Consider the following 26,815-nt stretch of genomic DNA (forward strand, 5'->3'; position numbering starts at 1 on the left):
TTATTGGAACAAACTTAATAGGTACACCGATGAGCTCGTTCGGGATGCAGTTTACAATCTTTGGAGCGATGTATACCAGCTGCTTACGAATGACCGTTAAATTAGAATCATAAGTAACATATCTATGTAGATTGTATCTTGTTCTATGAGTTTCATTGATTCTTGAAAATGAGCTTCTATGTTTATTGAAATATTTAAATAGAGTTGACATAGAGTTGACGGATTGACATGACTCTCAGTTCACTGAATACAATTTTCGAAGGGACCAATATGGGTTTATTTAATATGGTTTTATGATCATTTTCTATATAATGAATAGTGGTAACAAATGAGTGTCATAAGTACCTCCCCAAACCACCAAGCCTTAATTTAACAGAGATTGTACAATTGCAAAATAAAGCATTCTCAACTTTGATAAATCAAGTATCGACCTCAACTTATAAAAATTATAGGAGACAAACCTTAGTTTATGGCATAGGTATTCAATATGCCTTCTCCACTTGAATCCCTCCTCGATTATCAAGCCCAAATATTTTATTTGACTAGTCCTTTCAATCTCAGGACATCTACAGAAAGCATCATCAAATAAATTACAATTCAAATGCAATTTAAGTTTACAATTTGTCTCTTCATGTCCAGAGATATTTCTTGGAAAGGTGATATATTTTGTTTTTTCAATATTTAAGCTTAGGGAGTGAACATCTAACCATTTCTTCAGAGTGGAGATGCCTCTAGAGGCGGCTCCATAGACTCTCTGCTAGGTGCTCTCTCCAAACAACAGCACAGTATTGTCAGCAAATGAGATCAACTAATTGATTAATATTGGTGTTGCTATCCTTGTCTACCATTCGACAAAGCAGATAGCTCTATTCTTGTAGATTTCTATCGGCAATGCTGTTCTCCTATCATTCTCCACTGCCATTATAACGAGGACCTCACTATGAGCCTAAAGAAAATGCATTATTTTTTCAATTTCAATTTCTTGACTGTTCCAAAAGCATATGTTTATTTATTTATTTATTAGAACAGTCACAAACACGATATTTGGAAAGAGAAACAGGCAATTGCCCAAAACTTCTTCAATTCCTTGATTTTGGCATATAAATAGTCCAAAGTGAGGTTAAGTTTAAAATTTCTGTTTTCACCAAAGATTAACACTCAGAGAATACGTATTCGAGATATGACTGATGAATTTTGAATTTCGAAAGGTTGATAAGAGCCGGAAATAACACTAAACAATCCGAAAGTTTCAATAATATTATTCAATGTTCCAAGTGAATACGTTTTGATGTAATTCTGTTTCAAAAATCGATTACTACTTTATTAGGATTGATGTGATGATGTATTTGCTGTAGGTGTGCTGTCAATTTGACTTCAAGCGACTGCCGGGTTTTGGTGTGACGTGCCCGTGGCGTGTCTCTCCGCAGACCATCAATGAGAACAATGTCGCACAGAGGTACGTTCGGAGCACACCTAAAAGTGTACAAAGTCTGAATGAAATCAGTTGAGACTTGAGCTTCCAGCCGGCCAAATATAGGCTCGGAACACACCTAAAAGTACGCCACTCAAGTCCAATGTCTGAATTAAATAGATTGAGACTTATACAGAGTTGTGCAGAGGAATCGCATGTTTTTCGAACAGCCAGTACTCGTCGACGGGAGAGGGTATTGCCCTGGAACGAATGTTGGCAGACGACCCATACTATGCCATTTCAGTTGCTATGAGCTTTGGAACGTACAACATCGTGTGTTCGATGTCGAGCAGTTTTTTTTTTAGAAACAATGAATCTGTAGTCACAGTGCAACGCTTTCCCGTCAATATTTTAGAGTTGGGCGTCGAGGTGCAATGTCCGATCGAAATTCTGTACTCCGATGGGCTGCAGCGTTTAGGAGTACTAGTTCTGTGATGAAAAAGAAACCAGCTGGTCTTTCCCGTTCAGTTCATAATCCTGAAAACGTAGACCAAGTCAGTGTCGTTGAGTCAATCGTCTAGGACTAGTAACAACTGCCGTTCTGACTCGGTCTACACTTTCCGGGGAACAGGGAAGACCAGGTGGTTTCTTTTTCATCACATAACTAGTACTCCTAAACGCTGCAACCCATAGGAGTACAGTATTTCGATCGGGCATTGCACCTCGACTCTCAACTCTAAAATATTGACGAAAAAGCGTTGCACTGTGACTACAGATTCATTGTTTCTAAAAAAACTGCTTAACAGCGAACACACGATGTTGTATGTTCCAAAGCTCATAGCAACTGAAATGGCATAGTATGGGTCGTCTGCCAACATTCGATCCAGGGCAATACCCTCTCCCGTTGACGAGTACTGGCTGTTTGAAAAACATGCGTTTCCTCTGCACAACTCTGTACCTTCAGTCGGCCTTGGCCAGGTTGTTTAATTGAGAATTTCATAGGTCATTGTAAACGGAGGGGGGTGTTTCTTCTCTTCTATAATATTTACCAGAATTATGCTATCAAATCTCTATTTGAATCCTTGATTGGTTGGGAGCTTTTAGTGGATTCGTTCATTCAAATGCACAGATTATCATCATTATGTAATTGTCACCTACCGTACTTTAACAACTAGCAACAACGAGCCAGGAACTTCAATGAAAAATACTAATAAATACAACTCCAGGTTTATTGAACTCTAAATAGGTAGAACGAATTAATAAAAGTCAGGTAACATGTCAAATTTTCAAACAGAACAAAGTTATTCAGCAATCGATTCAGGTCAAGAAGACATACACAATTTTTAATCTATACATTTTGGGAACCTGCTAACTTGCTGCATTTAATTCAGGCCTCGGTCATTCTATGTAACTAAATTTTGAGTTTTATAAGAAAACAACAAAAGTTTGGCACTCACCATTCCCTTGATTTAAATTTTGACACTCACTTTATTCAATAAACATGGTCAAATATTCTCACACTAAAAACGCAGGGTTCAACATACAGTAAAAATCAAAGTTCAAAAACCTGAAAAATAATATAAGATACACCAAAACAACTACAAGAATACCCACTCAATATTCACACTATTACACCATTATAATTATATTTCAGTCCTATAAAAGAATAAGATCAATCCTCAGAAAGATCACTCCTAGAATGACCGGTGAAATTATTATCGTTCAGTTGAATGCATAAAATATTGTCAATTTAAGGGCGACAATGCTATTATATAGTTTACTAGCCGTCAGACTCGCTTCGCTCGCCATATCCGTCTAGCCAGGGGGCTCCGCCCCCTGGACCCCTGACTAGTTCGTCCAAAAATGAGATCAGCGGGCTCGCTTCGCTCGCCTGCATGTAGACCTCAGCGGAACCTCTGTACCGAATTTGAACGTTTTATGTTAATTTGATCTCGAAAATTTGAGAAAACGTAGAAAAACGCTGGTAAAAACACCTGTTACTATATCGGCATATCTTTGGCGAACAAAATTCTTCCACCTCAGCTACACCAGTTTACTGTATTTTTTTAAATATATTTCCATCAATCATTGAAAAAGATGAGAAACGCAGAAAAGCTGTGAAAAACGTTGGAAAACGCTGATTTTGGGTGTATCTTTGATGAAATATTAAAGTCACATCACAAAATTTTTAGACTCTAGCTAAACAAACCTCTGTACCAAATTTGAACATTTTCTGTCTATTACTTGATGAAAGAACTGAGAAAACGCAGATTTTGGGCGTATCTTTGACGTTATTGCAAATTCCTTCTAACACAACATTAATAAACCCCAGCTGAGCTTCTGTAGTGAATTTTAACATTTTCTGTTCATTTGTTCTCGATAAAGCTGAGAAAACGCTAAAAAACGCTGGAAAAACGCAGATTTTGGGCGTATCTTGACGTTATTGCAAATTCCTTCTAACACAACATTATTACATCCTAGCTGAGCTTCTGTACTAAATTTGAACATTTTCTGTTAATTTGTTCTCGATAAAGCTGAGAAAACGCTGGAAAAACGCAGATTTTGGGCGTATCTTTGGAAATCTTTCCAAATCCGTTCTAAGTGCGCCTCTAAAGGGCCAACTGAACTTACCTACCAAATTTGAACGTTTTTGGTCCGGTAGATTTTTAGTTCTGCGAGTCATTTCGCTTTTATATATATATATATATATATATATTATATATATATATATATATATATAGATTGAATGCATAAAATATTGTCAATTTAAGGGCGACAATGCTGCTGGACCAGTATAGGAAGAAAGCGCAACTGTATCAGACGAATGTTCTGCTAGTACCTCTGGGAGACGACTTTCGTTATGACCACTCCACAGAATGGGACGCCCAGATGAACAACTATCAGAAACTCTTCGACTACATGAATAACAATCCGTCTTTGAATGTTAAGGTAGGTGCTTTTCAAAAATTTATTGAATTTTTACATTCTTTTCTATTATTTCAATCATTCTTCCATTAAGTTATTGCAGTTTAGACTGCATACAGTTTAGACTAGTATGCAGTTTAGCCTAGTAGACTAGGCGGGATGCACACCGGAGAAACGCGTTTCGTGAAAAAAGTTTCAGGAAACGTGAAACGAAAGTTGCTCGCAATCGACTAATAACATTAAGCAGGGAACGTTTTTTTTTGTACGCATGCGCGAGTGAAACGGATTGCATGAAAGAGGGCTTCACGAAATGCGTTTCTCCGGTGTGCATCTCGCCTTATACATGAATTAATCATGTATATCAATTATATTTATTTAGCGTATGGCATTTTTTGTCAAATCTTTAAAATTTCACACTTTTATAAGTGCACGTCGAGGGATGAAATGTACTGTATTGCCTGGGGACTGGCTACAGTGAAGTCGTTAGCCTCGCCCAGGTAGGCACGTTTCTCACACTCAAATATAAAGGTGCGTACAGACTTTCGCTCTGCTCCGTAACCGAACGTCACTCCAGCAGAGCGATTGATGATCGACCGGCGAGTAAGAGTGGTTCGACCGGGGAACGCGAGAAGATCTAACATCTTCCGTAACGTTCATTATGGGTGCGTGGGCTGAGCGACTGTGGTTCGTTGGTGGTACGAGGGCGGTACGAGGGAGGAGCGTGCTCGGTGCGGTTTGGAAGCGCGAATATGTGTACGCAGCTTAATGTGGTGCACTGTCTGCTCCATCGCCCCACAGTCACATACTGGAGAGTCTCCAAGTCCCCATTTGAAAAATGATGCATTGCATCTCCCATGCTGGGTTCGAATTCTGTTGAGTGTCACCCAGGTGCGCAATAAACTAGAAAATGCTGAGCTGAAAGTCTTAATGGATGGTGCTGCCTTGAAACATAATAAGTTTCCGAATATGTTGGCATCACCCTGGACAGGACCCTCTCTTTTAATCAGCACCTAAGGAATGTAGCAGCCTATATATATATATATATATATATATATATATATATATATATATATATATATATATATATATATATATAAGTTGAAGACGAGAAACAACATCATTAGGAAACTATGTGGCACAACTTGGGGCTCATCTTCCTCAACTCTGAGGTGCTCTAGTCTGGGCCTGGTGTATGCTGCTGCTGAGTACTGTGCATCTTCCTGGATCAACAGTTGTCACACTCACCTTGTAGATGTGCAACTGAATAATTCAATGCGAATAATTACAGGAGCCTTACGATCCACCCCAGTTTCCTGGCTCCTAGTGCTCAGCAGCATACCCCCACCTCCTCTTCGCAGAGCGCAAGCTCTCCTTCGGCTCTATGAAAGGATTTCGTCCAATCATCTACTCCCAATCCATCAGGACATTCCGGATTTATATAGAAGAGAGCTGAAGTCCAGAAGGCCAGCGGTCAGGATTGCAGAGCAATTGAGAGATGAGAGGTTCTCTCTAAACAGAAGATGTATATCAATATTATGTTCTATAAATCGAGAAGATTACTTGAGGTGCAATTCCTTAGCGGCGTGGATAGAGCCGCCGCGGCTAAAGTGAGGTCTACGTTATAATGGCAGTGGAGAAAGATAGGAGAACTACGTTGCCGATCCTCTGTCTTGTCAATGCCTTCTATAGACTGTAGGTTTATTGATGTAATATTAACTGTTCATTCTCGTTTAAAATAATCAATTTTATTCTATTAAGCAAGAAATTATATTTTACAATAATTTCATAATGAAATTTTATAATTAAGATGAAATATTTTTTTAATTTATTATTAATTCTACATTGTTAAAAGACAGTCTGGCAACAGAGCAGGGCTATCTGCTTTGTTGAATGATAGACAAGGATAGCAATACCATTGCTAATCAAACACTGCCATTGGTGGACCTCACTATAGAGCACAATAATCTATAAATTTATTAGACTCGATGACTTTGGGCCGGTTTCCGAGCTCGGCCAAGTTCTAGACTTGAAACAGCTGGAGCCAGAAAATTGGCTTTCCGAAACGGGGCGAAGTCGCAGTTTTTATGATAATCTTTATTTTCTCATTTCTTAATTGGAAACTTTTTTCCTTGACGAAATGAAACATTCCTAAATAATTCCAAATAGCTGAAACTTTACACTATTTTCTTTTTATGTTATTTTGTGTTCAATTCTCTAGTTTTTACTTTTCTTGCCCTATTACCATAGGTAAGGAAAGTATTGCTTTCCGAAAAAAATTAAGGTAGTTTTCTATACGTTTCAAGGTCTTGAATGAATACTAAGAAATTGACAAAAACCACAGATTTATTGATACTTAGAAAGACCGGTTTCGGTTATTACACCATTGTCAATCTCTGACTCCAGCTGCTCAAAGTCTAGAACTTTGCTAAATCCCGAGCTCGGAAACTGGCCCTTAGTAGTGAAATAATTATTATTTATATGCATTCGCCTTTTATTCTTGGCCAATTGAAAAACTACCCTCATTTATATTTATCTTATACCATCTCAACTTGAAGATGTATAATAAGACATCGATGATTCAAGAATGTGATGATTTTCTTTGATTATTGGGAAACCTAACATTTTAACGGAACAAAATATTTCAAATTAATATTTATTTTACAGTTTTGAGTACAAAGTAGAAGGAATTTTGTTATCAATTCGGATCTTAATCTTTCTAAATTCAAAGTTAATAAATGTTTCAAGTCTTAGTGTTTTGTTTCAATGTGGAAATTAGTAAAGAATTGGAAAGTTGCACATAACCTTTATTTGGACAATTTATTTTTTGAAATTAGGATGAAAAGAAGTTTTGTACTGTATTCTGTTCCTTTGTCCTTAAGTTGATTGTGAATGATAAATAAATAAATATTTTAATTGTAAATTTCAGGCGCAGTTTGGTACGTTGAGGGATTACTTTGACGCATTGAAGACAAAGATGCCCTACAACAAGTTTCCCACTCTGTCAGGAGACTTCTTCACATACGCTGACCGCGATGATCATTATTGGAGCGGCTACTACACGTCACGGCCCTTCTACAAGAGATTGGACCGCGTTCTCATATCTTATCTAAGGTAACATTAAGGGCCAAGCCACAAAAAGCTGTTTTTCAGGCGTTTTCAGACGAGTCGGCATGGCAGGAAGCTCTCTCGATTGGCTGATTGGGTTGCAGTTCGGGAATCAGCTGTTAATCAGCCAAAATGATTAACAACCTTTCTGTTTTGCAACTCTCACCAGCGGGCAAAGAGTTTCTTTTTGCTGGTGATGCCTAGATTTTATATTTTATTCTATTTATTGACCGAACGAAGTGAGGTCTAAGATTCAAGTTGACGGTTTGGCATTTCTCTTAATGTTTAAATGTTTGAATGTTTAAATGTTTATATGTTGCGCATTTACGGCGAAACGCGGTAATAGATTTTCATGAAATTTGACAGGTATGTTCCTTTTTTAATTGCGCGTCGACGTATATAGAGGGTTTTTGGAAATTTTGCATTTCAAGGATAATATAAAAGGAAAAAGGATCCTTCTCCATACGCCAATATTAGAGTAAAAATCAGACTATAGAATTATTCATCATTAATCAGCTGTCGAGTGGATTATAAATTGCATGCCATGACGCATGCAATTCAATATCTCAATGTAACTTGGTAAAAAATCAGCAGCTGTGTAGACTATTAATTGCATGCCTCATTGAATGCAATTTTTATGCACTATTAAATGAACTATTGATTGCGTGTAATAACGCATGCAATTAATAACTAAAATAACATAGTATTGTCTCTCGAACTTTCTCTGCTTTGAACTCGGGCTGTCCTGTTGCCAGTATGTCTTGAAGGAGATTAGCTTTTGATGTTAGCATTTTTGGTACACCAACCCCAACAGCCATTAGCCGTTTTCACACCGATATCTCGCCGACACGACATACAGACAGGATTTACTCTGATAGACATTATAAGAGGAGGCTGCGGTTTATAGCTGCGCGAGGTCTACTGTTCACAGAACTACTAGTTTAAGTATATGTATGAATAATTATGTTTATTTATTTATATTTTTAATGATATGTCATATTATAAAGAGTTTGTAATATGTCTTGAATATTCTAAATTGGCAATAAATAAATTGGAGAACTTCCTGCCCTGCCGACTCGTCTGAAAACGCCTGAAAAACGCTCCATGTGGCTTAGGCCTTATATAGTGAGGTCCACGTTATAATGGCAGTGGAGAAAGATAGGAGAACAACGTTGCCGAACCTCTGTCTTGTCAATGCCTTCTATAGACGGTAACAGATAACAGGTTTATTGATGTAATATTAAAACTGTTCATTCTCGTTTAAAATAATCAATTATATTTTACTGTGGAATAAATTATATTTTTTGATAATTTCATAATGAATTTACATAATTAAGATGATTTTTTTTTAATTTTCAATTGTTAATTATTAATTCTACATTGTTAAAATACGATCTGGCAACAGAGCAAAGCGAGGAAGAGATAGGGTTATCCGCTTTGTTGAATGAAAGATAAGGATAGCAGTGCCATTGCTAATCAAACACTGCCATTATAACGTGGACCTCACTATAGTTGTTTTCAGTTAATAAAAACAATAAAAAATCTTGAAGTACCCTTTATTTCTAAAAAACTTGAAAATAGTTCAACAAATAGTTTCGACCTTAACTTAGGTCATTTTCAAATTGAAATGTAGAAAATAAATTACCAAGTTGATACTATATAATATGAATAAATTTTGTTTTCAGTTATCTTCGTTTTTATTTTTAAAAAACTTAATATTGTTGATGATAGCTTCTTGATTCATTCAGAGTTGTGATGTGTTTAACATTATTAAATAACAAAAAAATGTCTCAATATTCCGTTTCAATTTAATTTTGATAAAGTTGGGTTATGGTGATATTTATGTAGTTTTGCGTGTGTAATAATACATTGAAATCTTAGGCCCGGTTGCGCAAAAGCCTTTTTAATTTTAATCATGATTAGTTTCACAAGAACCAATCAGCGAAGGCTTTCTCGAAAAGAAGGCTTCTCTGATTGGTTCTCATGAAATTAATCATGATTAAAACTTAACCGGCTGTACTGCAACCGAGCCTTAGTCTGTATATTTTCATGCAATAGATCATAAGTTATTAGAATAGAGAAGTATTAAACTATTAGCTTGTATTTTATCATGCAACAGGGCCCTGAAATAAAGATTTTAATTTATGTAGATGTTGTATGCATCGTATTTGTTTTGTTGAAAATACTAGGCTATTCGAGCATTATTTGAATCTATAAGATATTCCCTGGTCATTTATAATTTACCTCTTATTTGCTATGTTTGGAATACTATTGAATTATTTGATTCTATAAGATAATTTGCTGCTCATTTACATGTTGTATACCTCTTATTTGTTATTGTTATTTGTTATTGTTGTTATTGTTACTTTAGATAGAATAATGCTCCAATAGTACCGGGTGATTCAAACAGGACTTTACAACTTTGAAAATTCATGTAAATCTTATTAAACAAGGTACAGAGCTGGTTTTGGTGTTGTTTCAAAGGAAAACACTTTAATGTTTTTACCTTAAACTAAAGATGTTCTATGTGACTTCCGTTACTTATCCTGCAGACATCCCATCGATAGTCGATTTCTTCCCAGACTCGCACTAGCATTTCAGGTGTAACTTGCTCAACAGCAGCGCAATCCTTGCTCTAAGTTCAGGTAGAGTGGCTGGCAAAGGAGGTACATACACCATTTATTTTATGAAACTCCTCAAGAAAAAAAACAGCGGTGTAAGTCTGGGAAACGAGGGGACCATGTAATTGGCGCATTACGGCCAATCCACTGATTTGGAAAGCGGTCATTAAGAAAATCCCGGACGTCAATCAGATAGTGTAGTGGTGCGCCATCTTGCGTAAAGAAAACATTTCGTTCTCGGTCATCCTCATTGATCTGCGGTATCAAAAATGTTTGCATCACATCAAGGTACACTATGCCGTCTTTTAAACCAAAACACACATCTAGCACGCTAGGGTCCAGTGAAGGCAGCCATCTTTGACGTAACTGCCAATAGCGCTTGTGTGCAGCGCGACCAGGCACTAGCGGATTACGAGAGTCAAAACTTGGAGTATTTTCCTTTCAAACAACACCAAAACCAGCTCTGTAATTTGTTCAATAAGATGTATATGAATTTTCAAAGCTGTAAAGTCCTTTCTTATTCACATGGTGTTTTCAACAAAACAAATAAGATGTAAACAACATGTAAAAATGAGCAGCAAATGATATCATAGAATCAAATAATGCTTCAATAGTATTTTCTATTTATTTAGATACTTGAACTACTTGGGTTTGTTGCAGGAGCGCGGAAATAGCACTGACTCTGAGCTGGTGGGAGGGGCTGATGCAGGGGGTGGACGCCCATTGGCTGGCGGGCAGTGACTCGATTCTGCTGCGGCAGTTGGCTGAGGTGCGCGCGAGTCTCAGTCTGTTCCAGCACCACGATGGCATCACGGGCACTGCCAAGGACTATGTCGTCCAGGACTATGCTAAGAAGTAAGAAAAACCTGCATTTTCAATACAAAAGTGGGTAGAGATTCAGAGGCAGTATAGGAAATAGTTCTTAATGCCTTCTTTTGAAGTAGCAGGATTGAGTATGAGGGGCACAGCCCCATAGAGAAAGACTACATGAAAAAGTACTTTGAAAGAAAGCAAAGTTATTCATTCTTAGATAATCTAGGATGGGAATAAATGAATCGAAATCCAATTTTTTTAGAGAAAGACTACATGAAAAAGTACTTTGAAAGAAAGCAAAGTTATTCATTCTTAGATAATTTAGGATGGGAATAAATGAATCGAAATCCAATTTTTTACAATTCAGACATAAAATAGTTCCAGGATAACCAACCATATCAATGTGCAGATAAATTATAAAAATGTTGACCAGCCTTATTTCGTATAGTTGCTAGGGGTTGCTTTGGACCAATATCTTTCATGGAATTGCTATACTGATCAGCTCTGTGGGAGGATTGCATCTGGCATTTTTGCACTCCGACAAATTAGAAGATTAAATGTTACCAAACTGACAATGGCAGTCTACCACTCACACATCCGTTATACTATTGTCGTCTGGGGTGGGTCCTGTCAGAATTTGATTTGGAGAGAGTGTGTAATAAGAGACCATTGAAGAGCTAGAATAATGGCTTTTATTGACTAAAATAAACTGAGATAAAATAACAAATATTCTGATGATTTAGAATAATTCAAACAACTGATTTATGACATATGATTATCATATCATTCTTCCCTCCCAGTGGTGGAATCACTATAGTCAATAAAATTGTAATAAATAGAGACCATTGAAGAGCTAGAATAATGGCTTTTATTGACTAAAATAAACTGAGATAAAATAACAAACTTTCTGATGATTTAGAATAATTCAAACAACTGATTTATGACATATGATTATCATATCAGAGTGTTCAAGCTCCAAAAAAGGCTGTAAGGGCAATTTTAAAGGTACTCGTATTACACCTTAGTCCTGTAAAAACCACTTTATAGAACTAGGCATACTAACCGTTCTCTAAATAGAAAGTAAAATAGAAAATCTCAGTACCCTTTTTGAATTATTTAATAACAACATGTTTCAACATTGATGCCATTTTAACCAATCTCTCTCTCTATTTATGAGGTGATTATGCATGTTAAAAGAAATACTATATCTAGAAATGCTGATACTCATGGATACAATACAATAAATAGAGGAGACTGATTTACTGTATCACAGAACAGCTCTTTTAAAAAAACAACATATATGGGCCTTAAATTTATTAGAAAGCTTCAGACTAATTTGTAAAAATGTGAAAATACCACGGCAGAGTTTGTGTGTAGAGAGGGTTCCTTTGTGTGATTTTCTTTTTCTTTTTTGTGTTACCGTATGTGTTAGAAATTTTGACAATTCCTGTACTCTGATAAGAGGCTCCAGAAGCTATTGAAAACAAACGAACAAACAATGTTTTGGAACAAATTCCTTCAATTCACGTTGGAGATACAATACTCGGCTCAGTCTAGAACATAAATAATCAATATAAGGGCTCTTTGATCTAGGTGTATACCTAATCTTTACATCCCCCTCATCCATTTATCTCAAGCCTAGAATCATTCCTGCAATAATGAAGGATTACAGCGACTGACTGTTAAGTGTTACTGTTGATCATCGAGGCTTTACTGTACAGTTTTCCAATTAGTTGTGTTTGAGAAAGTATCGGTTTTAATTGAGAATACTCATAATTTTTTCCAATTTCTGTGAACGGTAACAGGGAAGATATCCATTCTATTTGAAATTGAAATTTATTCACAACACTGAACCTCAATATAAATTGAAAAAATGCTTGATAGTGTTACAGGAATTTAATTTTAGTATGCAATTTTTCATCTCAATATCAAATTTTTTTTCAGAATGTTGGAAGCAATAATGTCGGCTCACCATGTGATGCAGCAGTCCATACATTTTCTTTTAAATACAGCAAAGGTAACTTATTGACTTATTCATTATTAAAAAATCTAAATATTGTATTACCGTACCTCAAATGGTTCCTAATATCCTTCATATTCTGTTGAAAATTATAAAATAAAAACTCATCAATAATATGCAGAGTGAGTCATATGTATGGGAACCCTTCAATAAGTTGGAGACTGTTGTAGATATAATACTGTAACTTTCCAGATAAGTAATTGGTAGAATACTCTACCTTTTGACAAACAACTGAATTTCAACCCCTCATAAGGGTTTGTAACTCGTATATTTCAAATGTAAGTATAGATATTATAGTATAGATAAAGTTGTGTTAGTTGAACATATCTCCATTGTTGTTTGCAGAACACTTACACACCGTCTCCCCATTCTGAGTTCTTCATCATGGACGACAACCGGAAGTTCCCCAACAGCCTTGCCGAACAAACTCTGTTGAGATTCAGCTCGAGTGTTGATTCGATTCGAGTTGTGTTCTTTAATTCGCTCACCTGGAGACGCCAGGAGGTGGTCAATCTCAAGGTTGCTACAGTCGATGTGCAAGTAAGTGCTCTAATCACTTACAGTCTAATCACTAACAGTGTTTTTGTCATAGTCATTCAATCTCAGCTGCTTTCCATGCATGAAATCAAGCCGGTAAACAGCTGATTGTAGAACAAAGAAACATATGTTTCTCATTACAGCATACTGTACTGTAATAAAATCATATGTTTTCTTTACAGTCGAGTATGTTTCCTAGTTCAGAAAAATATGAACAGCAAAACTGGTACAAAAAACCGCTTTTTAGCGCTCCAGGTGGAAGTTTTGTTAACTACTTTCCACCGCTCGTAACTTGGCCTCTGGAAGGAATGCAGTCGATCTAGTTTTAGGCGTGACATATGGCACTGGAGAGCCAGGTAGCGAGTACCCAAACGCTGTGGTCTATTTGCCTTCGCCAAATGTAATTTAGCAATTTCCATCCCACCAAATTTGTAATTTAACCAGCGATCTATAAGTAAAATTACATCCTAACGCTTTTTAGGAAAGTTATTCCACAAAATCACTATAATTAACTATTTTAAAACTAATTTGATAAATCGCTATAACTATTTTAAAACGGCTACTAACTTAATGAAAAAATAGCACAACATTTCGACGTTTACTCCGGTCAGCTGTATTAGTGATCACGGTTTGTAGTCACACTACCGAGTCGTCAGCAACATGGCGCTACTCATTCATTTCCCCCCTATGCCTCAGACCTCAGAAGCCAAGTTACGAGCGGTGGACAGTACAATCAAGAAATTCGGAATTTGTAAACTAGGTTATGTTTATAGAATGCATGTTGTAACGTCAGCACAAGCAGGTAATGCTTTCTATTTCTCAATCATTCTTCTTTAGATTATTATGACAAAAAATAGTGTACGTTACTTGGACGTGAATGTCTTTTGCAGTGCTCAAATGAAATTCTTGACTCAGCTAACGCCTCGACTAGAAACATCATTCTCGCCTGCAAAAGGCCCCTTCCCATCCTTGTGACGTAAGATACTATTACAAAAAAGACTGACCCGATTTAAAATAGCTATATTTATTAGGAAGAAGTATATTTATTAGCTATATTTATTAGGAACAAATTGGATTTGTAATAATTGTATAAATCTTATATATAGGGCAAATAAATAAATAAATAAAAATAAAATTGAATACCACAAAAACTCACGAACTCACATTCTACTTTTTGAAGTGAAAGTGTAATCTTAACCTTATTCTTTTTTGAAACATTTATTTGTAAAAATTTGGGAGAAGACAGTTTTGGGCTATGCCTGTTGTCTTCTCCCAATCATATTATATTTATTATAATTATGGTTTGTAATTGTCAATGAAATGAATAAATAAATAAATAAATTCTACAAATACTCACAAAATATTGGAGTTTACGAAAATGCATCATAAATGTTTAATATGTCCTCCATTGGCTGCACGGACGACATCTAGTCTGTAGCTTAATTCATCCCAAACTGAGCGTAAGGTGTCTTCTGTCATTGAGGCTACAGCTGCTGATATTCGGGTTCATTAATGTCACGAGGTGAGGGAGGAACGTAAACATGTTGTTTAACATATCCCCACAGGGAAAAATCGCATGGTGTTATGTCAGGGGACCTAGGAGACCAAGAGTGTAAAGCTTGGTCTCGCGGTCCTATATGCCTTCTGCTGCGCGGACGCCATATTGAACGAGACTGTCTGCACGCTTCACGTAAAGGTCTATAAAAACCGTCAAGGTATTTATAGACCTTGCTTCACGTAAGCGCTCGTAGCGACATGAAGCGGATATTTTCTGAAACTCTAAACCATGCCGATTGCATCTGGCGCTGTTTCGGTTATCTAACGACATTTTTGTTTCAGAATTATTACAAGTTAAAATTGGGTCATTCTTTTTTGTACTCACTGTATTATAGATAGATATTCAATCCACTCAACATAGTGTACTCATTTATACACAAGCAAACAGTTGAACGTCGTCAAATTATCACAAATTTAAATATAGTCTGCTGAAATCGGCCTATTCCTTCAAGGATCCTCCAAATACTCCTGCACCGTATAGTAGGCTTTGTCTATTAAGATATTTCAGAAGGTCTGCTTTAAATCTACTAAGAGGAATACAGCGACAATGTTCTGAACGTATATCTACAGGGGGGATTAAATCCAAGGCCTGCTATATACCGTATTGCCCTCTTTTGCAATACAAAGTTTTTCCATGTTCTTTAGGCTAAGTGGCAATCGAGGTACGGATGTTGCTTATAATACAAGAGGTAATACTAGAGGGTTTATAATTCCACCCAGATCATATTGCAGTCTCTTTCAAAAGAGCTTTATTTTCAAGTGGCTAATCGAGGTGCGGATGTTGCTTATAATACAAGAGGTAATACTAGAGGGTTTATAATTCCACCCAGATCATATTGCAGTCTCTTTCAAAAGAGCTTCATTTTTTTGGGTCCTAAATTTGTCAATAGTCCGCCCGTCGAGATTAAAAATTCAAATAATCTTAAATCTTACTAATCTAAATTACACCTATGGTTGATGGATCATTCTCCGGTTGAGATTGATGAGCTTTTTATTATTCTTAGATAAATCACCTTGACAGTCACTTGTTTCAATTCATTCCGTATTTTATTAATAATTTTAATTTCTCCATGGTGTGTGGGTGTGTGTGTGGGATGAATTAAGATAATTAAATTCAATTAAGATAAGTATATTCATTTGAGTTTATAGATAAGTTGAGTTCTGAATGTATTTCACTCCTGTTTGCAGACAAGATTTTTCTTGAGCAAACAGTATTGTATTCAATGAACTGTAATATCATTTGTGTAACGGAATTTGTCTTGTAAGTGATGAAATTAAATGAAACCTTATTTGATTTTATTTTATTGGTGGGGAATCCCTGACGGAAGTCCCACCTCGCCTAAATGTATAATATTTAAGCTGTAAATGGGCCGGCCTTACGACTGTCATACTTCAGCCGGGACCGACTGTTTAATGTGCCGGGAGTGAATTGGTCAAAAACTTTTGTTGATGAGCGGGTTTGAACCGGGTGTCTCTAGGCTGCTACGCTAGCACTCTATCCACTGGACCACGGATCACTCCATTAATTTCAATAATAATTATGTGTGCATCATCCAGCATACAGAAAGACGAATATTGGGCCGTATGAATAAAAACTGCTCATGAGCATGGAGCATAAGGTTTTGCTCATTTTTATAAGAATAAACTTCACCTTAATATACTCTTACCTTATGCTTCTGAACTCTGGAGCAAATGCTCACGTATTTTAAAGATTTCTCATCAGCTGATTTGTCTTACTTTGTTTTTTTAGTGAAAGGTTAGAATGAGCCAAAGTCTATAAATAATACAAGTCATGACGCAATCCCGTGATGCCTTGCAAAATCGCCATTTTATGGGGTCCTAGTTCACCAATTTTCAAATTTATCAGCTGTTTTATGGATTGAACAACATGATGTGTTATTTTGTAATATTGTTCAAGTGATATTGCTTGGCTTTGAATTGTAAAATAAATTGTTCCGACAGAATATAATAATATTTAGATTCCAACTAGGAACTGAATTGTTGATTTTTAGATTTAATTGATCGGGAACTTGAAACTCTTTTTAAAATTGGCCTCGCATATTTCTGTCTTGTCCCAATGCCTTTTGAATCATAATCCTTGATTTACAAGAACAAGAACAATTTTTAATAATAGATAAATGAATAATTGAAGCATTTATTATTTAAATTTAATTATTAAAAAATTGAAAACCTGACTTCACATATTATCTGAACTAGAATATTGTTTTTAAAATGCATAATTTTGTTACGAGCAAATTCAATTAGATTGGATTTTCAAATGTACCGCCATAAAGACCCCATACAATGGCCGCTCCATAAGGAACACGAGTGTCATGACCTGTATTAAATTTATAGACCTTGGAATGAGCTACTCACGTAAGCGCTAAATATGCAAGAGTAAACACCGCTTGTGTTTGGTCGTCTGCTCTGTTCTCTATCTATGAATTGAGTTTTAGGTTAGTTGAGTTCTGAATTTTGAAATAATAGCGTTAAAAGTGTCATCTCTATAATAATCTTGAGCATAATCTTATAATCTCAATAGCCTTTTTATAATCGTCTAAACTCTCTTCTCAAATGCCTTTTTCCTTTTCTTTTATGACAGGAAAAATAGAAGTAACAAGACAACTAGGGCTCTGCCCCATTAGAACTCCATCCGATTGGTATCTTTTGTAGGAATAATGGTGATATATATCATGATTGAATAATGGTGATATATATCATGATTGAATCTGTAAAGAGTTTTGTAGTTCTCAACTATTGGTTGTGATCGTATCTGGTATAGTTTCCTCTTCCTCACACGAATTAGTTGAGCGATTTTTCTATGAGCAAAAGATGAAAAGCGGCTCTAGACTAGACTCACCTTTTTTGAAGCATTTGCTTCAAAAGTTGAGCAAATGCTCTAGTTTATTCATACAATTTCGAGCATAAGTTTTATTTTTGAGCAAATGCACAAACTATTTTTTGATGAGTATGAGCAAAAAAGCTTTTGCTCACGTTTATTCATAGAAAATGAAGCATATTCTCAATATTTTAGAAGTATAAGCAAATGTATAATAAAGTATAACTTTATTCATGTGGCCAATATTTTTACTTTCCTTGCCCTATTACCATAGGTAAGGAAAGTATTGCTTTCCGAAAAAATTAAGGTAACCCAATTTCTAAATTTCTATACGTTTCACGGTCCCCGGTACACGGTATGTGTGTATGTGCGTCTGTGTAGGCTACACGATATCTCATCGCCCAGTAGACGGAATGACTTGAAATTTGGAACTTAAGGTCCTTACAATATAAGGATCCGACACGAACAATTTCCATCAAATGCGATTAAGATGGCGGCTAAAATGGCGAAAATGTTGTCGAAAACATGGTTTTTCCCGATTTTCTCGTAAACGGTTCCAACGATTTTGATTAAATGTATACCTAAAAGTCATTGATAAGCTCTATCAACTGTCACAAGTCCCATATCTGTAAAAATTTCAGGAGCTCCGCATCATCCATGCAAAGTTTGATTTCAGATTCCCAATTATCAGGCTTCAGATACAATTTAAACAAAAAAATTCAAGTGGAAAAGATTGATCATAAAAATCTCTACAATTAATGTTCAGTAGCATTTTCACATAAAATTAAAAATAAGCTCGAAATTCGAGGAAATAAGATTATCCAATTGCAAATTGTTGGCAACTGTTGATTCTATTAAATGATTCACTATGAAGAGATAGCAGACCTCGTATGTCTCCAGCGTTATTGTCCTGTCACCAGCTGACTCAGATCTTTGTTTATAAGTAGACTTGAGATGCGCGTGAACAGTAGCGTCAGGTGATCAATTCTCATCTTCTTCTTCTGCTTCAATCGTCCGATTGGTTGGCAGCTTTCCATCTTTGTCTGTCCAGAGCCAGCTGTTTTAGTTGGGTATAGCTCTGGACCCCAAGATCCCGGGTTATCTGCTTCAAATATTGTAGCCGGGGTCTTCCACGAGCCCGTTGTCCACTGATTGCACCTTCCAGTATTGTTAGCGTGAATTCGCTGTGTCTTTTCAATTCTCATAACGGCAAGGAAAGTTGTGTGAGTGTGCCACACCAGTTTTTTTTTTCAATAATATTTTTGAATTTGTTTGTAGGTGAGGGATGCCGAGGGTGGAATTGTGAATTCACAAGTGAGTCCACTCTGTCAACTGACTGACGTGACAAAGCAGTGCTTTCTGCTTTCGTTTGTCGCCGATGTGCCTCCGCTGGGAATCACCACCTACTTTGTCGAACACGTGTTGTCCAGTGATACACCCAGGTAAGCATACCTCATAATGGCATTTTATTGTCCCTTTTCTGTATAGGGCTACTTGTAATATAAATAGAAATAAAAATCTCAGTACCCTTTTTTGAATTATTTTATCACAACATGTTTCAACATTGATGCCACTTTCAAGTGATTGATATCACTATAGTTATTTGTATATCTAGAGTGAAAAGTACGACTTTTTCTCCCTGTGGGAAAAAGTTTGAAGCCCGAGGCGAAGCCGAGGGCAGCAATTTTCCTGAGGGAGAAAAAGTATTTTTCGCTCGTGATGTACACAACATTTTTCCTCCATCTACATTTTTTTATAGAAACTGCAAATAAAATCATTCTAATAACTTACGTATTGGTGACATTGATTCCTAACAACATAACCTAAATCTAAAACCTAAAAACTGGTCGTCTGATTGGCACTGCCGATTGCGCTATCTATCGGCAAAAGTTGTAACAATTATATCAGCTGAGCAGCTACCAAAAATGGCTGACTCCAGATCACGCGGTTCAGATTTGAATTGCAGATCAAAAATATTTGTTGGCTGGTATTTTGAATAGAATAAAATATTTTAAAAATTGTATAAATTTTTATCGTCTACTAATATTAAGAATATAATAATTATCATACAAACATATATTTCATGAGTTAATCAAATTTCTGGTTGTGGTATTGAATTCAGTTGACTCAATGACAGACACCTCTATTATGCTTTCTCATCTGAGCTTAGACCTTTTAACCTATTACAATGTAAGTTTCAAAATAGAGATGCTCCCCATGTTATTTAAATGGAGTCACTTTTACTCCCTAGGGAGTTTTTCTGTTTTTTACTACCGAGAGCGAAAAAGTGACACTTTAGTATTAGGTTCCAGGGAGTAAAGTAAGTACTTTAGACAGTAGGTGGAGGAAAAAATAATTCAAAAAGGGTACTGAGATTTTTATTGTTATAATGGCAGTATTTGATTGACATTAGTGTTGCTATCCTTGTCTTTCAGTTCACAAAGCAGATAGCGCTATCCTTTAACAATGATTTCATCCACTCGTTTAGCCAGATTGCAGATGTGTAAACAATCCATCAAAAGCCTTCATGAGAAGAGAACACCAGTGGATCTCCTTTGGGTAGAACTAATAGAAATATAATACCATTGGATAAATGGTAGTATAGGGAAAAGATAGCATAAGACAATACAATAAAAATAAAATAATATATTTATTACCATTTGATTTACAATAAACATTGGTCATTGTCACAAGTATACAATCAACATTACAAAAGTCTACACAATATCCCAACGTGTATAGGGCGTTTATGTTTCAAAATGTTCACTGTTAACTGAAGCCGATATTCCTTGTTGCTTGTCCTTCTTGCTGGTGAAGCTATGTGACGCTGACAGTCTCTAATACTGTGCCGTTATTACACTCTCACCCGGCTAAAACCGTAATATTACAGTAGACGACAGTAATCTGATTGATTTGACAAAAAAAACGGCTTGAAATTTGACCAACGACCATATAGCATGGGATCTTCTTATGCTATATTTTCTCTATGTATGTTAAATTCTTAATTTTTTGTTATGTATCATGTAGGCTACACTGTATTTTTGTATCATACTAGTAGGTTACCCGTGCTCCGCGAGGGTCTAATTAAAAGCTTGACAAACTGAAATATTGAAGAATTTAAAATAGGACTGTTATCATCCTCGATAAATTAAGAATCTATAAATGTTGCAACTTTTTAAGTTAATCAGTAGTTCAGACGTGATGATTGGTCATTCGTGAATTTCGTATCCCGTATGTGTATAAGCCGATTCTTTTCTTTATTATATTATAGAATATAAATTATAGTAATGATGTGGAAGATTGTGAAGATAGAAGATAAAACTGTTAAAATACACTATTTTTCTTTCATCACTCTCAAGCAAACTATATAACGAACTGGAAGCATGAGGAATTGTTGAATTGACATACTGAAAACTTGACGTACTGAAATCTTGCTCTCACTTGATAGAATGGTGTTGAAGTGATTAATATTATTCTTCGAAAATATTCTTATTGTTTTGAAAGTTTATCATTTTTTATTTGTATTTGATCTGTTTTGGTTGCAAGAAGTAAGCAATTTATTTGAAATGTCAACCAGTTGTGCTGTGTGATCAGATAAAACATTGTCAACAAATCTAGTTTTCGTATTGACATACTGAAAATTTGACGTACTGAAATCTTTAAGAACTGAAAATAGGCATGTAAACACCCTCGGTAAATAAAGAATTTATATGTAAAACTAGCTGGCCTGGCGAACTTCGTACCGCCAAATAATTAATGCATCTCATGACAAACTTTAGCTGAATGCACACCTGTGGAGGAGCGATGCGGCATTTTGCATCCAGGTTCTTCTTACTTATTGGTTTGATGGAAGATCTCACTCACTGAATCAGGCATGGCGTGGAATGGTGTAATAAGGCAATCTCCATAAGATCAACATTTTGTATCAGCAAGCCGCGCTTCCTCAGGTGTGCTTAGTCTTAGCTTAATCTGATGCACTATATTGTTATAAAAATTATCCAACAATCAGTATTTACATTTATATATCAATATGGACTTCCTATGTGCTTAGTTAGTTGTACAGCAGTTTGTATTTTTAGATATAGTTGAATGCAGCTTGCTGGGAAATTGAATGGTATATCTCTTTGCTGCTGATTTTCCCGTTCATATTATAAATTTACAGCATTTCGAGTACTACGACCCAAGTTTGGACGTCGTTTGTACCGCGGCATTATTATTAGAATTGAAATTTTGTGAATCAGTAGAAAGAAAATAGAAAAACAGATCTACTGATGGCTGTTGGATGACGCAATGATTATAACAGCTGATTTTTATTTCTGTGTGTGGCCAGCTCACAAATCTTCTCCCATAAGGATTACATGTAAACTTTGAAGGACCGTAGGAAAAAGTCCTACGAAGTCGGATCATTAATTTAATAGGACATAAACCTGCTCCTGAACATAAGAAACACAGCTAAAAAAATCATCAAATTCGGTGCATCCATAGAAAAGTTATTGAATGTCAAAATTTGAGGCTCGATTTTTATTTATATAGATTTCAAGTCTAGTTCTTTTCTTCATTATATCATAGATTTGGTATTTTTATTGTGTAGTAATATTTTCTATTTTTTAATACGACTTTGTTTCTGAATGCATTGTATGACAATTTTCTATGTATAGTATGTATCGACAAGTAAATAAATATGAATAATAAGTTTGTGTATTTTTGCAGAGAGAACAAAGTGCAGATTAAGGTGTTGAACGCGGCAGGACTGCGCAGTACTCAGCGCGGAATGTTCGAGGATTGGGTGAAGGACTTTGACAAGGGCAAGGAGTTCTCCATTCAGAACAACCGTATGGCGGTGACGTTCAGCACCAGTGGCCTCCTCAAGGCCATCACGCTCAAGGACACCGGACGTGTTGTGCCCATACATCTCAGCTTTGCCAAGTCAGTATTATAAGAGTAATCCGTGGTCTATAGTGAGGTCCACGTTATAATGGCAGTGTTTGATTAGCAAATGGTATCGCTATCCTTGTCTATCATTCAACAAAACGGATAGCGCTATCTCTTTATCGCTTTGCTCTGTTGCCAGATCGTCAACACATTTGCACTGCCATTATAACATGGACCTCACTAAGGGCCGTTTGCACAATATAGATTGCCAAACTCGATTGAGAAAATCGAGTTTAAGTTAATCCGAAAGTTTAAACTTGAATCGGTTTTCTCAGTGCATTTACTAATCCAGTTTAAGTTAATCTAGTTTAGCGCTAAGTTGGTGATAGAATGTCATCGTTTATAATATCAGGAAGGCTGATTTTTACAGGAAATTTGTTATTTGTTTACAAACCATCAGTAATTTGAGGTTATGTAGCTACTATTCTAGTATTTTCTTGTTCTTGTTCAAAATCCACAGAGTTGTAAGCTGTACGGTTCTAAAAGTGAAAAGCGATCAAGAAATTCTTTAAAAAAATTATGTTTAGTTGGCACCAGAAAATATATTTTAGAATGTAAGATAAAAAAGTTATTTTGTTACGCTTGAATCGACTATGGTCTTCCTCGTTTATTAGAAATCTCTCGAAAACAATATATTATCTCATTTATGTGTTATTAAAAACATGTTTTCCAATCGAAGACCACTGTTAAAAATTGTCTTAATTTCTATTAAGTGGTTTATTCAATCAAAATACTAAATTGGCAGTTGCTGTACTCAAGCAAAACCGTTAGAAAAATTCTCTATCCCAGAAATTTAAATTATTTGTTTTTTGCCCAATTTTTCTCAGTTTCAAAATTTCTTCGCAGTCATCTTTATCGATCGCATTAAAAACTCCTATCAATTCCTCCATCACAATTATTTTTACATTCAAATAATGATTCACTGTAACCTAAATTAATAATAATTATCGTCTACAGAAGCATTAAAAACAATCGTCGAAAAATAATTTACTATAAGCTGTTTCCCCATCAAATCTTTACAGATGTCAAGTTAATCCAAATTATTTGGTTTAAATCTCCTGCTTTGGAGGTTTAAACTTTCCCAGAGTTTAAACTCAATACAGAGATTAAACTGATACTGTGCAAACGAAATTTTAGTTTAAACCAAAAAAAAAAATCCAGATTTGGTTTAAGCTTTAGCTTAAACTTACACTGTGCAAACGGCCCTAATAGTAACAAAATATGTGCGATTGCATAATATCAAGAACTGTCACATATCGACAACCTTATCAAAATATGATTCTGTAATAAGGCCTTGAGCTAATAAAGTGATAAAGTGCATTATTGTACCCATACTAAAGTCAGTTAGGCCCAGTTTCTAGGACACTCAATAATAATATTTCTCTAGTCGTGAGTACACCACTATCAGATGAGTTTATTCACAAAAATATATAATTATTACATTTACATAGAATTAAATGTAAAAATTATTTAATCAAAATTAATTCATTGCTATGCTGTATTTAGAAGAATGTGGCCCAACTATGTATGTATCTGTCTCGGGATGCCACTATCTTTGCTTCAGTTTAACTCATTCTACATGCCAAAAAAGTCATATTTGTAAAGTGAGGTCCACGTTATAATGACAGTGTTTGATTGGCAATGGTATTGCTATCCTTGTCTATCATTCAACAAAGCGGATAGCGCTATCTCTTTCTCGCTTTTCTCTGTTGTCAGATCGTCTTTTAACAATGTAGAATTAATAATTAATTAACAAAATATGTCATCTTAATTATTAAAATTCATTATTGAAAAATGTGATAAATGTGAACGAGAATGAACAGTTAATATTACATCAATAAACCTGTATCAGTTACCGTCTATAGAAGGCATTGACAAGACAGAGGATCGGCAACGTTGTTCTCCTATCCTTCTGCACTACCATTATAACGTGGATCTCACTATAGGAGCCTGGTCTTGTTATATTTATTATAAACATCGTGTTTGTACATTTGAATCAATTTGCTAATCAGATAATTTCCTTATTAGATGTTGAAATGAATGTTTATTTGTGCAGATACAAAACGCGACTGGGTCAGGACAAGAGTGGGGCCTATCTGTTCCTGCCGGACAGTGAAGGGGAGACCATCACTGTCAAAGCGCCTCTCATCCTTGTCTTCGAGGGGCCAATCATGTCCAAGGTCCTAGTGCAGCTACCCAATGTGCTTCACACTATCATTGTCTACAATACGCCAGGTAAACAAATCTCATTATTTCATGTTGGTAACAAATTTAGAACGCAAATAGATATTGTGCAATCTCTGCGTAATAATAGTTATTTGTATATTTAGAGTGAAAAGTACGACTTTTTCTCCCTGTGGGAAAAAGTTTGAAGCCCGAGGCGAAGCCGAGGGCAGCAATTTTCCTGAGGGAGAAAAAGTATTTTTCGCTCGTGATGTACACAACATTTTTCCTCCATCTACATTTTTACATAGAAACTGCAAATAAAATCATTCTAATAACTTACGTATTGGTGACAATGATTCCTAACAACATAACCTAAATCTAAAACCTAAAAACTGGTCGTCTGATTGGCACTGCCGATTGCGCTATCTATCGGCAAAAGTTGTAACAATTATATCAGCTGAGCAGCTACCAAAAATGGCTGACTCCAGATCACGCGGTTCAGATTTGAATTGCAGATCAAAAATATTTGTTGGCTGGTATTTTGAATAGAATAAAATATTTTAAAAATTGTATAAATTTTTATCGTCTACTAATATTAAGAATATAATAATTATCATACAAACATATATTTCATGAGTTGATCAAATTTCTGTTTGTATTGAATTCAGTTGACTCAATGACAGACACCTCTATTATGCTTTCTCATCTGAGCTTAGACCTTCCAACCTATTACAATGTAAGTTTCAAAGTAGAGATGCTCCCCATGTTATTTAAATGGAGTCACTTTTACTCCCTAGGGAGTTTTTCTGTTTTTTACTACCGAGAGCGAAAAAGTGACACTTTAGTATTAGGTTCCAGGGAGTAAAGTAAGTACTTTAGACAGTAGGTGGAGGAAAAGAAAATTTCATGTGCCCAATATGAAATCCATACTATAATAAAGTAAAGAACTGGCTTCATCCACTACCTCCGTAAACAAAGCCATAGTGCATTCTGGTGACGTCAGCACAGGTAGGGCTCCTACACCAATAACAATTTTTCTAACTTTTTCCATAAATTGGATTTAAATTATTGGAAGTGAAAATGGAATTATTGGATATGACCTTGTTTTTGGAAATTTTACTATTTCTAAAAATTGAAAGTTGAGGAGTTTCGGGCTATAGTAAGGTCCAAGTTAGAATGGCAGTGTTTGATTAGCAATGGTATTGATGAATAAATAATTTCCTTTAGTCTTCTAAATCTGTGAATATTTTTTGTTTTTCTGGTATCTTATTTGTGTTTTTTTTTTTAATCTTTTTAGGTGCCGATGGTCTTGGATTAGAAATACAGAATAAAGTTGATATATCGAATGTGAATAGTAACTATGAACTATCCATGAGACTCTCGAGTAACATAAAGAATGGCGATGTATTTTTCACGGATCTCAATAATTATCAAGTGAGTAGTAGTTGATTATAACGTCTTGCAACGTTAGTAGACAGCAGGTTGATCTCTCACAGGTGTAAGATTCGAAGTGGTGGGTGGAACGCCAGCGTTACGTCACGTGTAGTAAAAATGTGATAGAATAACCACACTGAGCACATAGTTTATACATTGTATTTAAATACATCGTTGTTTAATCCCCTCAAGATTGATCTAGAACTGTAAAGTTTTCCATACTTATAGCGAATGAATCCCCGATTCTAATGATGTTGTTAAATATTTTAAGTTAGTTCAACTTGTATGAATAAAATGAAGTTGAAAGTTTTTCAAGAATCTAAAAGCGTGACACGAAAAAGTTAATAAGCTGGAAAAGCGTTTGTAGACATCGTTATACTACAATAATTTCAGATTAACCCATAAAAAATTTTGATTAACCAATGCATTGCAATAAACCGATAAATCCGATGCAT

At 35.6% G+C, this 26,815-nt stretch overlaps 1 protein-coding gene across 1 annotated transcript in view; it reads left to right on the top strand.

Annotated features, from left to right (window-relative positions):
* LOC111054344 overlaps positions 1 to 26,815 on the top strand; it is a 77,779-nt gene that overhangs the window by 38,587 nt on the left and 12,377 nt on the right. Inside the window, exons 12-21 of the mRNA XM_039425640.1 lie at positions 1,356 to 1,456; positions 4,183 to 4,360; positions 7,263 to 7,447; positions 10,723 to 10,917; positions 12,820 to 12,892; positions 13,241 to 13,435; positions 19,107 to 19,270; positions 22,539 to 22,754; positions 24,817 to 24,995; positions 26,224 to 26,360. Of these exons, the coding sequence (XP_039281574.1) occupies positions 1,356 to 1,456; positions 4,183 to 4,360; positions 7,263 to 7,447; positions 10,723 to 10,917; positions 12,820 to 12,892; positions 13,241 to 13,435; positions 19,107 to 19,270; positions 22,539 to 22,754; positions 24,817 to 24,995; positions 26,224 to 26,360 (1,623 nt within the window). The remainder of the gene's footprint in view (positions 1 to 1,355; positions 1,457 to 4,182; positions 4,361 to 7,262; positions 7,448 to 10,722; positions 10,918 to 12,819; positions 12,893 to 13,240; positions 13,436 to 19,106; positions 19,271 to 22,538; positions 22,755 to 24,816; positions 24,996 to 26,223; positions 26,361 to 26,815) is intronic.

The sequence above is a fragment of the Nilaparvata lugens genome, chromosome 4 (assembly GCF_014356525.2).
Source record: "Nilaparvata lugens isolate BPH chromosome 4, ASM1435652v1, whole genome shotgun sequence".
In the NCBI taxonomy this organism is placed as follows: Eukaryota; Metazoa; Arthropoda; class Insecta; order Hemiptera; family Delphacidae; genus Nilaparvata; species Nilaparvata lugens.